The 17,076-nt window shown below is 34.0% G+C and overlaps 1 protein-coding gene and 1 long non-coding RNA gene across 2 annotated transcripts; one reads left to right on the top strand and one right to left on the bottom strand.

Annotated features, from left to right (window-relative positions):
- The first annotated feature begins 1,312 nt into the window (after positions 1-1,312).
- LOC107594757 (uncharacterized) lies at positions 1,313-14,862 on the top strand. Its single transcript, XR_001610192.1, has 3 exons — positions 1,313-1,409; positions 12,875-12,886; positions 14,851-14,862. It is a non-coding gene; the product is annotated as an uncharacterized lncRNA (long non-coding RNA).
- LOC107594747 (endothelin-3-like) lies at positions 4,306-12,555 on the bottom strand. The gene is made up of 4 exons (XM_016284924.1): positions 12,145-12,555; positions 10,554-10,761; positions 5,438-5,578; positions 4,306-5,172 (listed from the first exon to the last, which is right to left on the bottom strand). The coding sequence occupies exons 1-4, from the start codon at positions 12,206-12,208 to the stop codon at positions 5,124-5,126; spliced, it is 462 nt and encodes a 153-aa protein (XP_016140410.1). The 5' UTR covers positions 12,209-12,555; the 3' UTR covers positions 4,306-5,123.
- Positions 14,863-17,076: the final 2,214 nt, after the last annotated feature.

Raw genomic sequence — 17,076 nt, 5'->3', positions numbered from 1 at the left:
AAACAACCTGCGTGTCTTCTGGAGCACAGAAAGAAACAATTTTCAGCTTTGGGATATTGAATCAACCTCCAAATGCTCCTATGTAAGGCTGTGACTGATTTTTTTCCATTACTACTGCAGTGTTATCAAACGCTGAGACATGGCTCCTGACTAGTATGTGTGGCCAAAACACTCTAACCAAACTTAATGCAATTTGACTCTCTCCTTTGTGGTTGGAAGGGACATCTTTACATTTGGAGTCAGACTCTCTCCTTGAGACAGCTGTCGAACACTTGCCAACTAATAACCAAAATGAACTGATAAGCAGAACTTTCAACAGGCCTTATGAACATGAAAGTTGAACATTAATTTTATACAGTATACAAACTATTCTTTCATTTTTAGAATAATGCACAGCTGACTTTTAAAAGATCAATCAGTCAATAGACACATGAAGACATCACAGACATGAATTGACCGTGATTATACATTAACATTTAAGAGTTAACAGATGCTCATTTGATTTACAATACGGGGTCCAATCTGACCAAAAAATGAAAACAGATATTTATGTTGGGTTGTTGGCTTTCTTAATATCATGGTTGGGCATTTTTTTAAAATAATTGAACAACTGGCTCCCTTTCAATTCATGAGAGTGAATTTGAATTGAGTTTCCACATCTCACAACTTATTGTTCAAAAGTTTGGGGTCAGTAAGATTTTTTATTTTTATTAATTTTTATTGTGGCCACGAATTAAGAACACGTTCATACGACTTGTTAATTCGTGGCCACTATTTGCTAATTCGTTCCCTCGTTTTATTTCAACTATGGCCACAGTTTAATAATTTGTTCCCTTGCTTTAGTTAAATCACAATGAGGGAATGAATTAGTACAACATGGCCACAATTTACTACAACAAGGGAACCATTTTATAAATCGTGGCCACGAATATACATGTTGTGGAAATGACATTCATGGCCATAATAGATAATAGATTTATTTATTATAATATTGTGTATATGTTGTATGAATGAGTTCTGAATTATTGGCCACAATATATATATATATATATATATATATATATATATCCCCTCAGTGACAGCTTTGTACCTTTCTTCTGAAGTAAACTGGTTGCAAACATTGTTTTACTTTGACTGCAATACACAGCGATCTCTGATCAGGACCAGAGGGAGCAGTAATTCATTACTGTCACCTCTCACTAGAATTTCTCAGTCAACAGCACTCTCACAGTAAACACTTACTGTTTACACCATTAACACTGCAGTATATATAGATTATGGATCTATGTAATCTGTCTTTCTAGTAGGGATGCACCGATACCGATACTGGAATCGGTATCGGGTCCGATACTGCTCTCCTGTACTCATACTCGTTAAAACGCTCCGATACCAAAAGCCGATACCACAGCGTGTGCACAGTGCTGTGTCCAGACAACAGAACAAGAGAGAGCAGAATGGATTTATTAGAGATTAAGGGTGTCTATGAAGTACATGTATGTAATTAATATAATAAACATGAAATATTACAGGAAAACACTATTACAGGGAAACGCCTTGTGTTTACGGTACTGAGCCGCTACAATGGAGCAGCTCTAATGTGCTATTAAATTAAAGATGAAGTACCATAGAGCAAAGAATTAAGAGTGAAAGTAACAAAAGCTTGTACATTTTAATACATTTCAATGGCATATATTAAGTGTGAAAAAACTGAAGGAAATATCTATTTGCTAAATGATCTAAGCTAACTAACATTATACATATTCTTTTGGTTATTTAAAAAAATTAGAAATGCAATGAAAATACGTGTATCGGTACTCGGTATCGGCAAGTACCAAAAATAAAAGTATCGGTATTGACATCGTTCTGGAAAAAGTGGTATCGGTGCATCCCTACTTTCTAGTACACCTTACCATTGTATATTGTGTCAATTTGACTAAGAATGTCTCATTAAACAAAGATTATCTATCATGTGAAAGCTTGCACCGTGCATCTGAGGACCGGTGACTTGTTATAAAATTACTCCAGTCAGCTGCTTATGGAATGAATTTGATTGCTCCCGCCGCAGAGGCTGTCGATCATCAAGACAGCATGCTTAATTGTCTGTGAAAGATTGCCACAAGGGGATCAAAAATTCCTTTTATGCCTAAAAGCAATTACTTTGCCCTTGTTTTTAAAACGATCCACTTGTGCACCGGTGCATGGATGAAATCAAGAGGCATGCTGGGACAGCAACTGCAAAAGGACTGTGATTGAGCTCTGTTGAATTAATCAATATATTAGTCAAGTCCCTATAAGTGAAACATTACCATAGATGTTAATAGTTGATGAGTATGCAAAAGACTACAGGTGTGAAATGTTTTCTCAGTTATGCTATTACTGCATCCACTTTGAACTTACTGATCTAAGAACATGTTTACCCAAAAATATGAACAGCAAAACTGTTTTCAACATTGATAATAATAATAAATGTTTCTTGCAGCAAATCAGCATATTAGAATGATTTCTAACATATTATAATGATTTCTGAAGGATCATGTGACACTGAAGACTGGAGCAATGATGCTGAAAATGCAGCTTTGACATCACAAGAATAAAATAAACTACAATAGAAAACAGACTCTGTGACAGCAAATTTCAATAAAACCCACATTTGAATTAAAGTTTAAAGTTGTTTAAAGCATTGTTCAGCTATAAACGTTTATTGCAAGCACATTATTGAACAATTGTTTTGTCTTTGTTTTTAAAAACTGAAGGACATGCATGTCACATATGCTGTCAATGTTTTAATTTAACCCGGATTTAACCCCCTTTAACTTATTAAAGCCTCAATAGCAACTGGACTGACAAAATTCAAAGCTGGATTTACAATATTCAAAAACAAAGATGAATTGTTATTATGCACAATCCTACTATATGCCACATCTCACAAAATCAGATGTTTTTGTTCACCAATGGAATGTCATTAAAAAAACAGAATACCATCAGCACATTCTTTGCTATAATTGCAATTTCTCAGGCAAAACAATTTTTCATCCAACATCTCTAACAGTCATAGTTGTTGAAACATTTCGGGTTTTGTAGGATGCTGTAAAAAGGTCTTTGGGGCTTCCATATCTGACGCACTGAGGGGTTCTGATATGATGTTTGTGCTAAGAATATGCATAATGCAAAACACACAATTTCTACTGCCTAAGCCAAAAGCTCAAGTTTCAAGAAAAGCAAGGGGACATACTGAGAAAGTTTTAGATCAGAAAGTCCTATATGTAAACTATGTACAAAAGTTATTAAAAACTGGCAAACATTAAAGAGTGGCAGGTGAAATTGCCAGTTAATGTCAACAAGAAATCTGAACAAGCCCAGTGCTGAAACAGCATTAAATAAAAATAAATATATATTTAAATAAAAAAAAATTATATGTAATACATGATATAGTATGAATGATCATCAAATACTGTACACACCTGTTAAATTCAACAAATGTTATCATCTGAAAATAAACCAAACATACAGGCTGGGTCATATGCTATGTTATCATATCATGCCATATCATGTATACCTTAAAAACTAGACTGGCATTGAAAGATGACACAAAGACCATTGTGTCAGTAAACAGAAATAAACTGTATCTTCCTTGTACTTTACAACATTTACGCCTACAGAATATTTTCATTGACATTCATGTTTCTGCAAACCCTATTAGTTTGAGGACGGCTCACAGTAATACCATTTATGAACATAATGTACTATAAAATTAATGTACTGTGAAATAATATTATGTTTTGTAACAAAGCAGATTAAAAATGACAGTTTATTTAAAATATGTATAGGGGTGTTGACTTTTGAAAACTACAGATCGTACTTCCTCATTTTTGTTTCCCTGCTCACAAATAGTCTAATTGAGCCCTGTGCATTATGGGTGTTTTAGTTTTCCTACCTGTTTCTTCACAGCCCATTTTCTAGCCTTATAGTACTGGTTTTAAAAAACTGTGTTTGTGCTGTATAGGCAGCCAACTTTTATTAAAACCCTATCTTGCCAGCAATGAATTACACCTTTAAAGGAAAACTAACCAAAGCAACTTGCAGGTAGTTTGAAAGCTAAACATGGCTAAGGATACACCTTAGATGATACAGAACTGTTAAAACGCAAGATTAAAAGTTAAGATAAATCAAGCTTGCCATTAATAACATTGTAAAATGACCATTTAATATTCAAAAGCGTTTACAAATACAAATAATACCAGTGAAAATTAAATAGTAGTGAAGCTAAAACAAGTTATTACTGCTGATAAGCCATCCAAAGGTGCTTAATGTAAGGTTTCTTAAATGTTTTGTTACCTGCAGGAGGTCATACTCTCAGGTCATTGTTTAATTATATATATATATGGTATTTTGTGTAGTATTAGAGTAATAGACCATTTACTGTAATATTCAGCTTTCAGTATTAGTTTCAGTGGACCCATTATTTCATGCATGAATAATAACATTTGACCTCAAAACCATCTTAGGAATATAAAATGTCATATCTAGTTGTGGAGAGGGGATACATTTTGCTGGAGTGAGCAAAAATGTAGAGGATGATTTCAGGATGCTGAAAATTGTGGCGGTGTATCTGGCAATCTTTATCTCGGGAGTTTGGAGTTCCTAACAGTTCATCCACAATAACAATGTTAAACAATGTTTAATTTTCTGCTATCAACCAAAGTGTAGGAGCCTCAGTGCATGCAAAAATTCAAGACCCACTTCATCTCCATCTTCACCCAGTAATCCCTCTCTGAAAATCAGCCCACAAAGTGGAGATAATGCAGAGTGTAGCTTACAGGTCTATTTCCAAGACTCCGAAATTCAAGGACATCCACTGAATATTAGACGTAAAGACAAGTTGAAACAAGTGGACATAACCCTTGAAGCCAGGACGTGGGTCCCAGATATGCTTCCGAAATCTGCAAAGAGTTTACTAAAGAATTCACTTGTTACCGTGGACCAGATGAGTCAAGGGCATTCCAGGAAATATAACATGGTGAGGAATGTGGGGTAGGTTTTGAGCCAAGTCTGTAAAAATCCAACACCACCTAGTTAGGTGCCCAGTTTGATGCTGATCATCAGTCCTGATCTCAGAGGTGTTTTTACCCAGGTGAACATCCTATCAATCTTCTGTCTGGTACATTCGGTGTTCTTTAAAATTCAAAAAAGAACCATAAAATATGATCACACATAATGATTGAATCAGAAATTCAGAAAAAGCTACAGCTTTCTTTAGAATTTGAGAATTTATCAACACACTATAATATTTTCCCCTGTGATTTCTTGCAATTTAAACGAGTGATTATTGGCTACATTCAGCTTCATTTTTGCTGCTTAATTATGTAGATAATGAAACAAATAAATAAATTCAATAGCTAAATACAGATGATTTTGCTTATTAATTCGTTTTGTGTACCTTGCATTACAGAATTTGTAGCACTGGGCATCACTGTGGTCTGCACATGTGCAGCGATGAAGCACCTTCCCTACTGTCCCACTGGAGCGTCTCAATCGCTGAGGGCTGCGGTAACTGGACATGCCATACGGAACTGTGCGCCTACAGACAGAACAAACAGACTCTTATTTTGGACATTTCATGATTTTTAATTAAAAAAAGTATACAGGAAATCCTTAAAGAGATCACAGAGAGTTGTCACGTTGGGTTTTGTTTTGTGTTTATGTTTCCATGACTTTTATTTTGTAATTTTGCTATAGCCATGTTTTTTCCTTGCCCTCATGTGTACCTTTAGTCAATGTGTCTTGTTCTCATTGGTTCATTGTCTTGTCATGTGGTCATGTGTTCTGTTTATTCATTGGTTCCTGTTCTTTACTTGTGTTTGCTCATTGGTTGGTTTTTGTCATGTGATCTTGTAGTTTGATATAAGTAGGCCTCTTGTTGCCATTGTCTCTTGTCTAGCTTTGTTTCCTGCAATCCTCTGTTGGCGAGTTCATGTCAAGTCAAGTCAGTTTGTTGTATTTCACTTCTATGTTCAATAAATGCTGCACTTGGGTTCTTAAACTCACCTTCAGTGGTTCCCTCATTACAAGAGTTCACCCAAAAATGAAAATTCTGTCATAATTCACTCACCCTCATGTTGTTTCAAACCTGTTAAGACTTTGGTTAAAAGCAACTAAAACTTCAAAGATCCAAAGAAGTTATAAAGGTGTCATAAAACAAATCCATATGAACAATTTCATCCAAGTCTTGTGAAGAGAAACAATAGCTTTATATAATGAACAGATTTATTTAAGCATAAACACACAAGCATAAAGTGAATCACATATGGTAAATGCAAAAGCTCATGCTTGTGTCACATGCTAGAACAGACCTCATTGGTTCTCGTACATCGCATGTTTGAGTGTCTGTGCTTACCATATTTGATGAGGTCTATGCATGTGTCAGTCATTGTTTATATGCGTATTAAAGCCTAAAGTAATCTATATATGTGAATAAAAGCCTAAACTATCCATCATATAAAATGATCGTATCATGTCGTATTCACATTTTTGTGTGAACTAACCCTTTAAGAACCATTTCCCCCAAAAGAGAAAATTAATTGAAGTGTTTCTTTGCACAGTTGGTTCCGAAATCACTATGCCAACCATAACAAATTCAAGACTGACTCTGGAATGATTTAAGGAATTCATTACTGCATTTAAATGTGGTTGTCGTTCCTGATACTTTCCAGTATCCAGTATGTGGCCTTTTTGTTCAGTATGTTGCGCATGAACTGTGCTGTAGTTGCCTTTCATGACAACTTAAGTTTGCCTATGACTAACATATTAAGCCGCTGTTCCCTTTTCTCCTGTGCACAAATATTCAGAACTGTCTCATTTGGCTGGAGTGAAGCTGAAGAGGTATGGCATTGCGTTTGAGACAACAGGTGGGTTGGTAAATCATGCTGAAACATAGTTTTGATAGTGTATAAGCATCACAGAGAACAAAGCTATAAAAGACGAGCCAGATATTCACAATCATGCCAAACAGATTATTAAAATTTAAATCACACCACATATGGCACATGTTTGGCCTGAACTCACTCTGGCATGAGAAACAGATGAACACTGTCCAGTCAGATATAACAGTTCTGTTATGAATTTGTTGATGGATTTCAAACATAAACTAGCAAAAACACAAATGATCAATCCAGTTTCAGGAGAACGTACGCTACTGTTCAATGGTTTGGAGCGGTGAGGTTTTTTCATGTCTCTTATGCTCACCATTTATTTGATAATAAATACAGTAAAAAGTGCAATATTGTGAAATGTTATTAGAATTTAAAATAACTGCTTTGTATTTAAATATATTTTAAAATGTAATTTATTCCTGTGATCAAAGCTGAATTTTCAGCATCTTTCTGCCAGTCTTCAGTGTCACATGATCCTCCAGAAATTATTTTAATGTGCTGATTAGCTGCTCAAGAAACATTTCGTATAATTTATATTTATAATTATTGTTATTATGCTGAAAACAGTTGTGTTGCTTAATATTACTGTATAATATATGAAGAGTTCACTTGCAAAAACAGATTTGTTTTTAACAATTCTCAGAAATCATGTTTTTTCATTGTGCATTCCAATTAATCTCAATCAAACTGCAGTTGGGCTATTTTGACTAGGTAAAAAAAACAGCCAACTAACACAATAAAACAATAAAAACATGATAACATAATAAAAACGTGATTTTTTAAATAAATAAAAAAACGGAGTTATCTGTTTTTGCAAATAAACTCTTCATATATATTACTGTAATACATTTTTCAGGATTCTTTTATGAATAGAAAGTTCCAAAGAACAATATTTATATGAAAAATAAATATTTTATCAAATTACTTCACTGTCACTTTTGATCAATTTAATGCATCCATGCTGAATTAAATAATAAATTAATACAAAGAAAATGTTGAAGCCAAAACCTTTAAATGCCAGTGTACTTTAAATAGTTCACAAAAATGTAAATTCTGTCATCATTTACTCACTCTCATGTTATTCCAAACCTGTATGACTTTCTGTCTACTGCTGAACACAAAAGAAGATATTTTGAAGAATGTTGGTTACCACTGACTTCCATTGCACGTTCAAAAAACAAACAAAAAAGAAAAAAGTGAGACAACTTCTCAAAATATCTTTTTTTATGTTCCACAGAAGAAAGAACGTCATACAGGTGAAAAATCCCTTTAACACCTGAAACATTGTAAAGTGTATACTCTTTTTATTATTGTAGAAGCAAACCCAGCTGGAATTGCATTGACACTGAGATAAACCATAAGAGGCTGCCTCTAGTGAGGGTTTGGAAAAAGGGCCAAAAATCTTTCTGCAGACTCATCTGGGAAGGCTTCCATGCACTTTATATGAGCTTCTCTCTGATCTCCAGCCACTCTCTTCAGTACTCTCTTTCTGAACGCATGCCTCTCATCTCACATCACAAGTGTTTGCTCTCATGTTGACCATTTGGTTTCAGTGTGGAGCCAGGGGTCCGAGCTGAATTCCTGAAGGATCGCCTGTCAATATCAATGGTGAGTGATGTGCCACAACACATTGTAAGTCATAGTTTAAAAAGCTCAGCGTCAGTCTGAATCTCTCTACTAAAAGTCCTGTGGCGATCTCTCATGTATTTGGCTAAATAGCAATAACTCATTCATGTCTGCATGTTGTTGTACAACCGAATATATCTATATTTAAATATATCTATATTTAGAAATATATTTTAATCATTTGTTTGGAATGATATTGAATAGAGAGTATTAAGGAGTGTTGGGTATGGCCTCATTTTAGTCCTTTATTCTGGCGAGACAAATGGGCACTGAAACCGGGTTTATTTTGAATGATATATTGTGTGTGCTGGCTGTCAAAAAGTGATCTTATTCAAACTCTAATTTTTGAGAATCCTCTGCTTCTATTGCATCAGCACCATGGACAGTAACCGTTACCATGGAAACACAGTCACATCAAAATATGCTTGCGGTAAGTATTGCAGAAACTTAAGTCTTTGTACAATTTAAAGAGCAGACACCATTAAATCAATGACACGCCTTCAGTCTGGCCAATCAGGTTTAACTACATATCCATCAAAATACTAACATTCAGTTATTCAGTTAACAATTCACGGTTGAATTGTAAAATATTATATATATATAATAATATTAAATAATATCTTACAATTCAACCATGACTTAAATAGTTAGAATTTTGATGTATATATTATTATAGTATACTGCTGTTCAAAAGTTTTAGATCGGTAAAATTTTAAAATTGTATTTTGACCCAAAATACAGCAAAAACAGTAATATTGTGAAATATTTTACAATTTAAAATAACTTTTCTATTTGAATATATTTTAAAATGTAATTTATTCCAGTCTTCAGTGTCACATGATCCTTCAGAAATCATTCTAACATTTCAAGAAACATGTTAACTTATTACCGGATACAGCAAAAACAGTAATATTGTGAAATATTTTACAATTTAAAATAACTTTTCTATTTGAATATATTTTAAAATGTAATTTATTCCAGTCTTCAGTGTCACATGATCCTTCAGAAATCATTCTAACATTTCAAGAAACATTTCTTATTATCGATATTATCAGTATTGAAAACAGCTGTGTACAATTTTTTTCAATTCTTTCAAACAATTTTTGATTCTTTGATAAATAGAAAGTTAAAAAGAACAGCATTTATCTGAAATAGAAAGCTTTTGTAACATTATACACTACCGTAAGTTTGGGGTCAGTGTTTTTTTCTTTAAAAAAATAAAATAATAAATTAATACGTTTATTCAGCAAAGATGCATTAAATTGATCAAAAGTGACAGTAAAGACATTTATAATGTTACAAAAGGTTAAAAAGATAAATACAAACATATTTAAATATATTAATTACGAATTATATGAATTTAATTTAATATCATTTACTAAAATGTAAATATTAATATTTGAAAACATGTGTTTTAGCTTAATAATACAATATATCATTTCACATGCTGTACTGTATTATTTGTTTGTCCTTATTCCCCTTTATAATCCAAGCTAAATTACAACTACTCTGTGTTTTATGACTCTTAATGGAAAACAATATTGGTCCAATAGAATGGAAAAGAAAAAGAAACAGAACAACCATATCCAATTACTTTTAAGCACCTCTCAGCGCTTCTGTCCTGAATATAAAGGTCACTGGGTTGATCATTCATCAGACTACAGGCCTGAACAAGAAACTATCAAAACAGATTCTTCAGCATGACTGAAAGTCCTTGCCCTGATCTCATGCATGGAATGTACTTTCCCAGGGGTTCATTTTGTTCACCCCTCTCGAGACCAAACCAACAATACATTCAGAGGAGTGAATGTCTGTTTCTGCAGAATGTTTTACCTTTAAAGTATAAGTTTTAAGTATATTGTGACCAAATATGTTGCTGAAACATGTTTGCGTAAACTGAATAGCATACATTTTATTATTAATTTTATTTGCATTTTGTTTGACACAGACTATTAGACAAATTGTAAAAAAATAAATAAATAAATGTAATGTACTCACTGTGGGGTGTTGATCCAGATGATGCCCAAGTGACAGTAATAAACACATTCCCTGTCCTTAAAGGAGTAGCAAGTGCAGCGCTTGGATCTTGTGCGGGTGTGTGATGCTGAAATGAGCTCTGCTTCTGTCTGCTGAAGTAAAACACTGTTCGGATCATCAGAGAAGACTAGAGATGAGTGCAGGTCTCCTGTCCTGGATAATGATGCACCTTTCATTTGAACAATAATCAATCATTATCAAAGGGCATAGCTAATGTCCAAGCAAACTTAATTGTGTGTTTGTGTGTGTGTGTGTATATATATATATATATATATATATACTGTAAAAAAAAATCCGTAAAATGTACGGTAAAAAACCGGCAGCTGTGGTTGCCGGAATTTTACAGTAAAAAATACGGTAGCAACGTTTTAGGTTTTACCGTAATTTCATTAACTGATATAATGTTAATATACCAACCTATTGAAGTACTGAAATCTGTTTTGTACCTTTGTAATACACTGAATGCAGGAGGTGATGAGAAAGTCACATGATGAACCAAAGCCCATCACAAGCAGCTTTTAGATAATAACATATATAGAAGGTGCACAGTGCCATTCACACAAACACCAAACACCATCACGGTAACACACATGAAACTGAAATAATGCAATAAACATTCATTTAACAACATTAGGTGTAACTCACAACCCTAATATACAAAACTGTTAAGAAAAAACTAAGAAGAAACAGTTATTTCAACAAAAAAAACATCAAATTTGAAATGTAACGCAGGGAATTCTGGGAATGTCAATTTACGGTTATTCACTGTAAATTATACAGTATTTTTCACTTCCAAAAACGGTATACTACCGTAAAATTTATGTCCAATACATGTAATGTCCAATACAGTTTTTCACTGTATATAGTAGGGGAATTTACCGTTAACCATTTAACAGGTTTTTACTGTAGCATTTTTACAGTCTTTTACCGTTAAATTCACAGTCATTTTTTACATACAATATATATATATATACATATATAAATTAAGTCTATTTAAGACAATGATTATTTTTGTGACTTTTGGTTTTGTGTAAATACCGTTTTTCTAATTTGAGATTCTCATTACTGACAACATAATGTAATACAGTTTTATTGTTTCACCGCACAAAAAAAGTTATATTATTATTATTGTTGTGGTTGTTAATAATAATATAATAATACATTTGTAGATGAACACAATTATTTTTATATAAGAATTATAATAAGAATTATTGTTATTACCATTATAATTACATTACACTACTGAGCAAAGAAAATGAAAATGTGCTTAATTTTCATGACAATAATGTCACAATGCAAAAAGGCGTATATAGCATAGCTTAAATTAAATTGAAGCCATCATTTATTCAGTCTTGTGATCTGGTGACCCACAATTAGCCACATAACAGTCGATACTGAGGAAAGACATAAGAACTGAATGACATGTGTAGGCTAAATAGAACTTAAAACTAGTCAAATATCAAACTATTAATGGCTCCTTTAAATTATAAACCCACTTTACTCATGTAAAACTCACTAGAAAACAGTGGTTCAGTATAGTTGGAACACTTACCCACGGTGAAAGTGTTTAACAAACTCACAATGAACAAAAGAGCACCAGGAAACAGTTGTGCCATTTTGCCAGCGTCCTCACTGAGCGCGCAACCAATATCAGACGCGGTATCCGAGATTCTACATTAAAAATGTCTTCCAAAAAGATTCCACTACAGTCCACAAACCACTTCTGAGCATCCTCTTCTTCATCTCTGAGAAAGCTCCGGTGAAACGGAAAAAAAGCGTTTTTAACGGTCAGACAAAATGTATATTTATAGCGCGTGTTGACACCACCCACACACACGAGTTCAGAGGAGCGACCGATGCTCTGAAACATGACAGATCATGTCAGCATGATATTACAAAAGTAACGCGCTTAGGAATTTGGATACGTCCCTTTATAGTCCATCTTTTGTGTATAGATATCCTAAAACAGTCCGTTATTTACACTCCGTTGTCTTTTTCCACTTCAGGAATTTGAGCACTAATCATTCTCAGCTTTGAGGAATTCGCTCACGCTTATATAGGCTAGCTACCTAGTCCATTATTTATTATTTTACCTTCATAGCTGGAAGACATTAAGGTTGGCCCTCATATCATATCAATCATATGGTTTCTGGTCTACCTCAGGTTTACAAAACTGTAGAATAATAAATTGTGGTATTTAACAACCCTCACTTTTATTGCAATGATCTTGTGTGCACAGTGACTTCCCACAGTGGGAATGTTAATTATTATGGCACTATAAGGCATTTTATAAGGTTTTGGAAGGTAGTAAAGAGGAACTCCAAGAATTCACTTTTCTTCACAATATGCTAATGTACTTAGTCACCCTTATTAAATTATATTAAAGGAACAGTTCACCCAAAAATGAAAATTAGTTGAAAATGTGTATGCCCTCAGGCCATCCAAGTTGTAGATGAGTTTGTTTCTTCATCAGAAAAGATTTGGAGAAATGTAGCATTACATCACTTGCTCACCAATGGAACTTCTGCAGTGAATGGGTGCCGTCAGAACGAGAGTGAGCGAGTTTTCATTCTGGGGTCAACTATTCTTTTCAGTGGGTTCACACCTAATTCTTTAAGTGTTTTCTTTGAAAGAATTTTTCAAGAATTTATAAATATAAACGCATTTGTACAGTATGTTGCATTTGAAGGTCTTACACTGACCTACATCAGTGGTTTCTATGCAGGAGGCTAAAGAGTGAAACATTTTTCCTTTAATCCACAAAATACCAGTCCTTTCAAAGCAAATAAACATTTTTGCCCACCTCAGTGTCCTGCTGACCTCAATTTCCTCTTCAGTGTTAAGTTTGACGCCCAGTATCCCTCAGAGAATTTCAAGCCCTTTATAAATCTCTTCAGAGTCTGGCGGTATTTTTTATCAGCTAAACTTTTGTCATTTAGGTCACATTATTAAAAGGTAAGACACTTCTGTGATATTTAGTTCACAGTGTACCCAGATTTAAACACTCCACTATTTTTGAAAATAGGCTCATTTTCAACTCCCCTAGAGTTAAACAGTTGAGTTTTACCGTTTTCGAATCCATTCAGCCGATCTCCGGGTCTGGCGGTAGCACTTTTAGCTGTAGCTTAGCATAGATCATTGAATCTGATTAGACCGTTAGCATAAAAGGAATAATCAAGGAACTTACTGCCGTACCATGGGTGCAGCAGGCGCAATGATATTACGCAGCACCTGAAAATAGTCCCCAGCTAGGTAACTTCCAATAAGCCTATTTTTAGGCGCTGCGTAATATCATTGCACCTGCTGCACCCATGGTACGGCAGCAAAGTTCCTTGATTATTACGCCGGAATGAGAGTATAGTTCCTAGCCATGTCGGCCTAGAAAATCGCAACTTTTAATTTTCCGTCGGTCTTAGTACACGATGTAACTGCAGAAGAGTCAAGTTTTAAATAGGAAAAATATAGAAACTATTTGATCATTTTTGAGCGAGATGCTAACGGTCTAATCAGATTCCATGATCTATGCTAAGCTAAGCTAAAAGTGCTACCGCCAGACCCGGAGATCGGCTGAATGGATTTGAAAACGGTAAAACTCAACTGTTTAACTCTAGGGGAGCCTATTTTCAAAAATAGTAGAGTGTTCCTTTAAAAAAAACATTGTTTTTTTTATTCTGTGTTGTATCTAATGTTCTATTCCTGACTGATAAAATAGCCTATTAGATAGACATGCTATTATTTTAATGTAAAAGGACACATTTACTTATCTGAATTTCATAAGGGTCTTGGCAGAAGCTGTATTTGGGCACGGGACATGCCTATCCCTATCCCTAAATCAAACCCACAAACATCAGGAAGTTTTCCCATCCAGTATCCTGGTTAACTGCAGTGGACAAAGAGGAATTCCACACCAATTATATGGGGAAAAAACAGAACAGAAACAATTCACTCACAAGCATCTTTCATTTTTGTGGATAGTGGGAAATAAGGAGTTTTTCATATCAGTTGCTGTAATTTTGCAATTATTGGAAAGTGATTGTAATTCAGAAATACCCATAGTCTGACAGCGCATTAATTCAGATAAAATGTATATAAAATATTACTTAATGTTCTGTACCATCTGTGGAAAACTGTGAAATTTTATCTGGTCTAGAAGAAATATAAAGATGTGACCGTCTGCACAACAGTGAAAGCTAACTGCAAAAAATAAAGTATTTTCAGATGTCAGTTATTGTTACAATGTGCATTTCTAGACTTGTAGTGCCATATTTAGTTTTTGACTGGATGACGGGGTAGTATTACAATGCGTTCTGTACTGTTGTTTAAAACATGCAAATTGTTCAGCTGATGAAAAAAACTTTATTTTTGAAAGTCATTAGTGTTTGTTTGTCTGTTTATTATACGTATGTGATCTAGAACTTTTATGCAGCGCATGCAATTGTAAAGACTATTAATCTGTCATTCACAGCCTCATTTTTATGTGTAAACTTCAGCCTGGCATGTACCCTGAGGTATATTTAATTCAAATTCCTCCAATGAAATAAAATGTGACCATCTTGAATCCATATTACATGCTGGTAACAATCTGAAATCAGATTCATTAGGGACATGTATGTACTTATAACTGTACACACACACACACACACACACACACACATATATATATATATATATTCATATTTTACATTTTGTTAATTAGAAGCAATGCTGGATTTTTCAGAATCCTATAATTTCAAGAGCTAGTCTCTTCCTCATAGCTTGTTAGTATAGATTTTGTAATAAATAAGACCCACATTCTTTCCTTTATATGTGAAATTTGAGAAATTTATTTGAAAAATAGAAGAATCTGTGGAATTATTTTTGATGAAAATATCCAGTATATTTACTGGAGATTAAGATTTTAGTTTTTCTTGAGTTTCTCTCCATGACAAATTATATTTTATAATCTCTCTACACTAAAACAACAAACTTCTGCAAAATATAAAATTTCTCAATGAGGGGTCAGGTTTTCGGTTAAGAAAAACGTTTTAGTCTATAGAAAGGGCACTTTTACTAGCCTATATTTATTTCAAGTCATGCCATGGTAGGGTCAGTAAAAGTGATTAAACTAGATTTTCTGAATAGTTTCACAGCTGGGACTGGGCAAAGCTTCAAGTGCATGGTGTTTTACTTGGCTGTACTCAAACTGTGTTTGCTTTGTGCATATATGTTTGAATACTGATGTAACATATATTTTCCTTGCAAGTACTTAGTGGCTTTTGAGGCAGAGCTTCATAAACATTTTAACCTCCAGGCAGAGCATACATAAATGTCTCCAGGAGTTTGGCTCCAAAAATGCTTTTCATCATAATAACTCTTAGTGCTTATTAAAACATTGTTTGTTGTTAGATAAACACCTTTGGAAATTATATCCGCAAAGGATATAGCAATTTATAAAATGTCCAACTTTTACTGGATATGGAGTGGTTAAAAAAATGATGCCAAGTAAGTTGTGCTAAACTCTGATAAAGCAAAAGTACTAATCGTTGGTCCAAATCTCTGTGTAGGTAGTTCAACTGTTATATCATCCTATACAGTCTCTAGAACAGCATTCTTTCACTTAATAAATTGGAATGATCTTATTCAAGATGCTGGACAGGCACGTGCACACATAAACATCAAAGGGGGCTTGAGCACCTGCCCTTTTTCTTCCTTGAGAGAAAGTACCCTTTTTTCTGGGGAGTTCTTTTTTTTTTTTTCAAATAAATTAATATATATGTGTGCGTGTTAGTGTTTGATCACAGCTTTCCCTGTCAAACAAATAAAAAAACGAAATATCAGGTCGGATCAGGAAATGTTGAGACTCTGATCGGCACATCAGTCACAGACAGAGAACCGCAGCGGCAGAAGTGAAGCCCTCCCTCTCTTTCCAGTTGTGTTTGTCTTGATGTGGAGGTGATGAACAAAAGCCTAAGCTACCGGTGCCTCGAATTTACAGCTAATTATTAATGACAAAAAGCAAATGTAGTTAATTTGTCTGGTTAACATCCATGACTCATGAGAGCTACCATGTAAGTTAGCTAAAGTTTAGCAGGTTAGACCACTGCACGTTCTTTCACTGCATGATTCAATTTTTTAAAATGCATTTAGAATGATCACAAAATTCAAGATATCGGGGCAGAAATTTATATTTATATCCTTCCATATAGTTAATCAGTGTCACGCGAAGACTATATATAATATATAAAACAAATATAATTCCAATTTGGTCTCTGAGCAACATGACGGTGTTTCGTTCCTGAATGAATCAACCCTTTAAATTATTCGGTTCAGTCGCAATGACTCACTTATTAACAGTGACTTGCTGCCACCTACTGGCAGTTTTAGTTTCATAGTTAAAGTATTTTCTTTTTCTTTCTTTTATTTTTAAATAATTTCAAATATCAGTATTGAACGTTTTATGTTTAAAATATCAAAACAGTATTAAAGCATTTGTAACTGCAGGTTA

The sequence above is a fragment of the Sinocyclocheilus grahami genome, unplaced genomic scaffold (genome assembly GCF_001515645.1).
Source record: "Sinocyclocheilus grahami isolate Dianchi unplaced genomic scaffold, SAMN03320097.WGS_v1.1 scaffold10.1, whole genome shotgun sequence".
In the NCBI taxonomy this organism is placed as follows: domain Eukaryota; kingdom Metazoa; phylum Chordata; class Actinopteri; order Cypriniformes; family Cyprinidae; genus Sinocyclocheilus; species Sinocyclocheilus grahami.
Note: the sequence above shows the minus strand (reverse complement) of the source record. Positions and strands in the feature narration are given on the sequence as shown.

What these genes read in the sequence shown, in the direction of transcription:
- LOC107594747 (XM_016284924.1), bottom strand. Translation starts at nt 12,208, where the DNA reads ATGGCACAACTGTTTCCTGGTGCTCTTTTGTTCATTGTGAGTTTGTTA. An exon ending in ATCTGGATCAACACCCCACA is followed by an intron (nt 5,579 to 10,553) that starts GTGAGTACATTA and finishes TTCTGTCTGTAG; the next exon opens with GCGCACAGTTCCGTATGGCA. An exon ending in TACAAATTCTGTAATGCAAG is followed by an intron (nt 5,173 to 5,437) that starts GTACACAAAACG and finishes TGAATTTTAAAG; the next exon opens with AACACCGAATGTACCAGACA.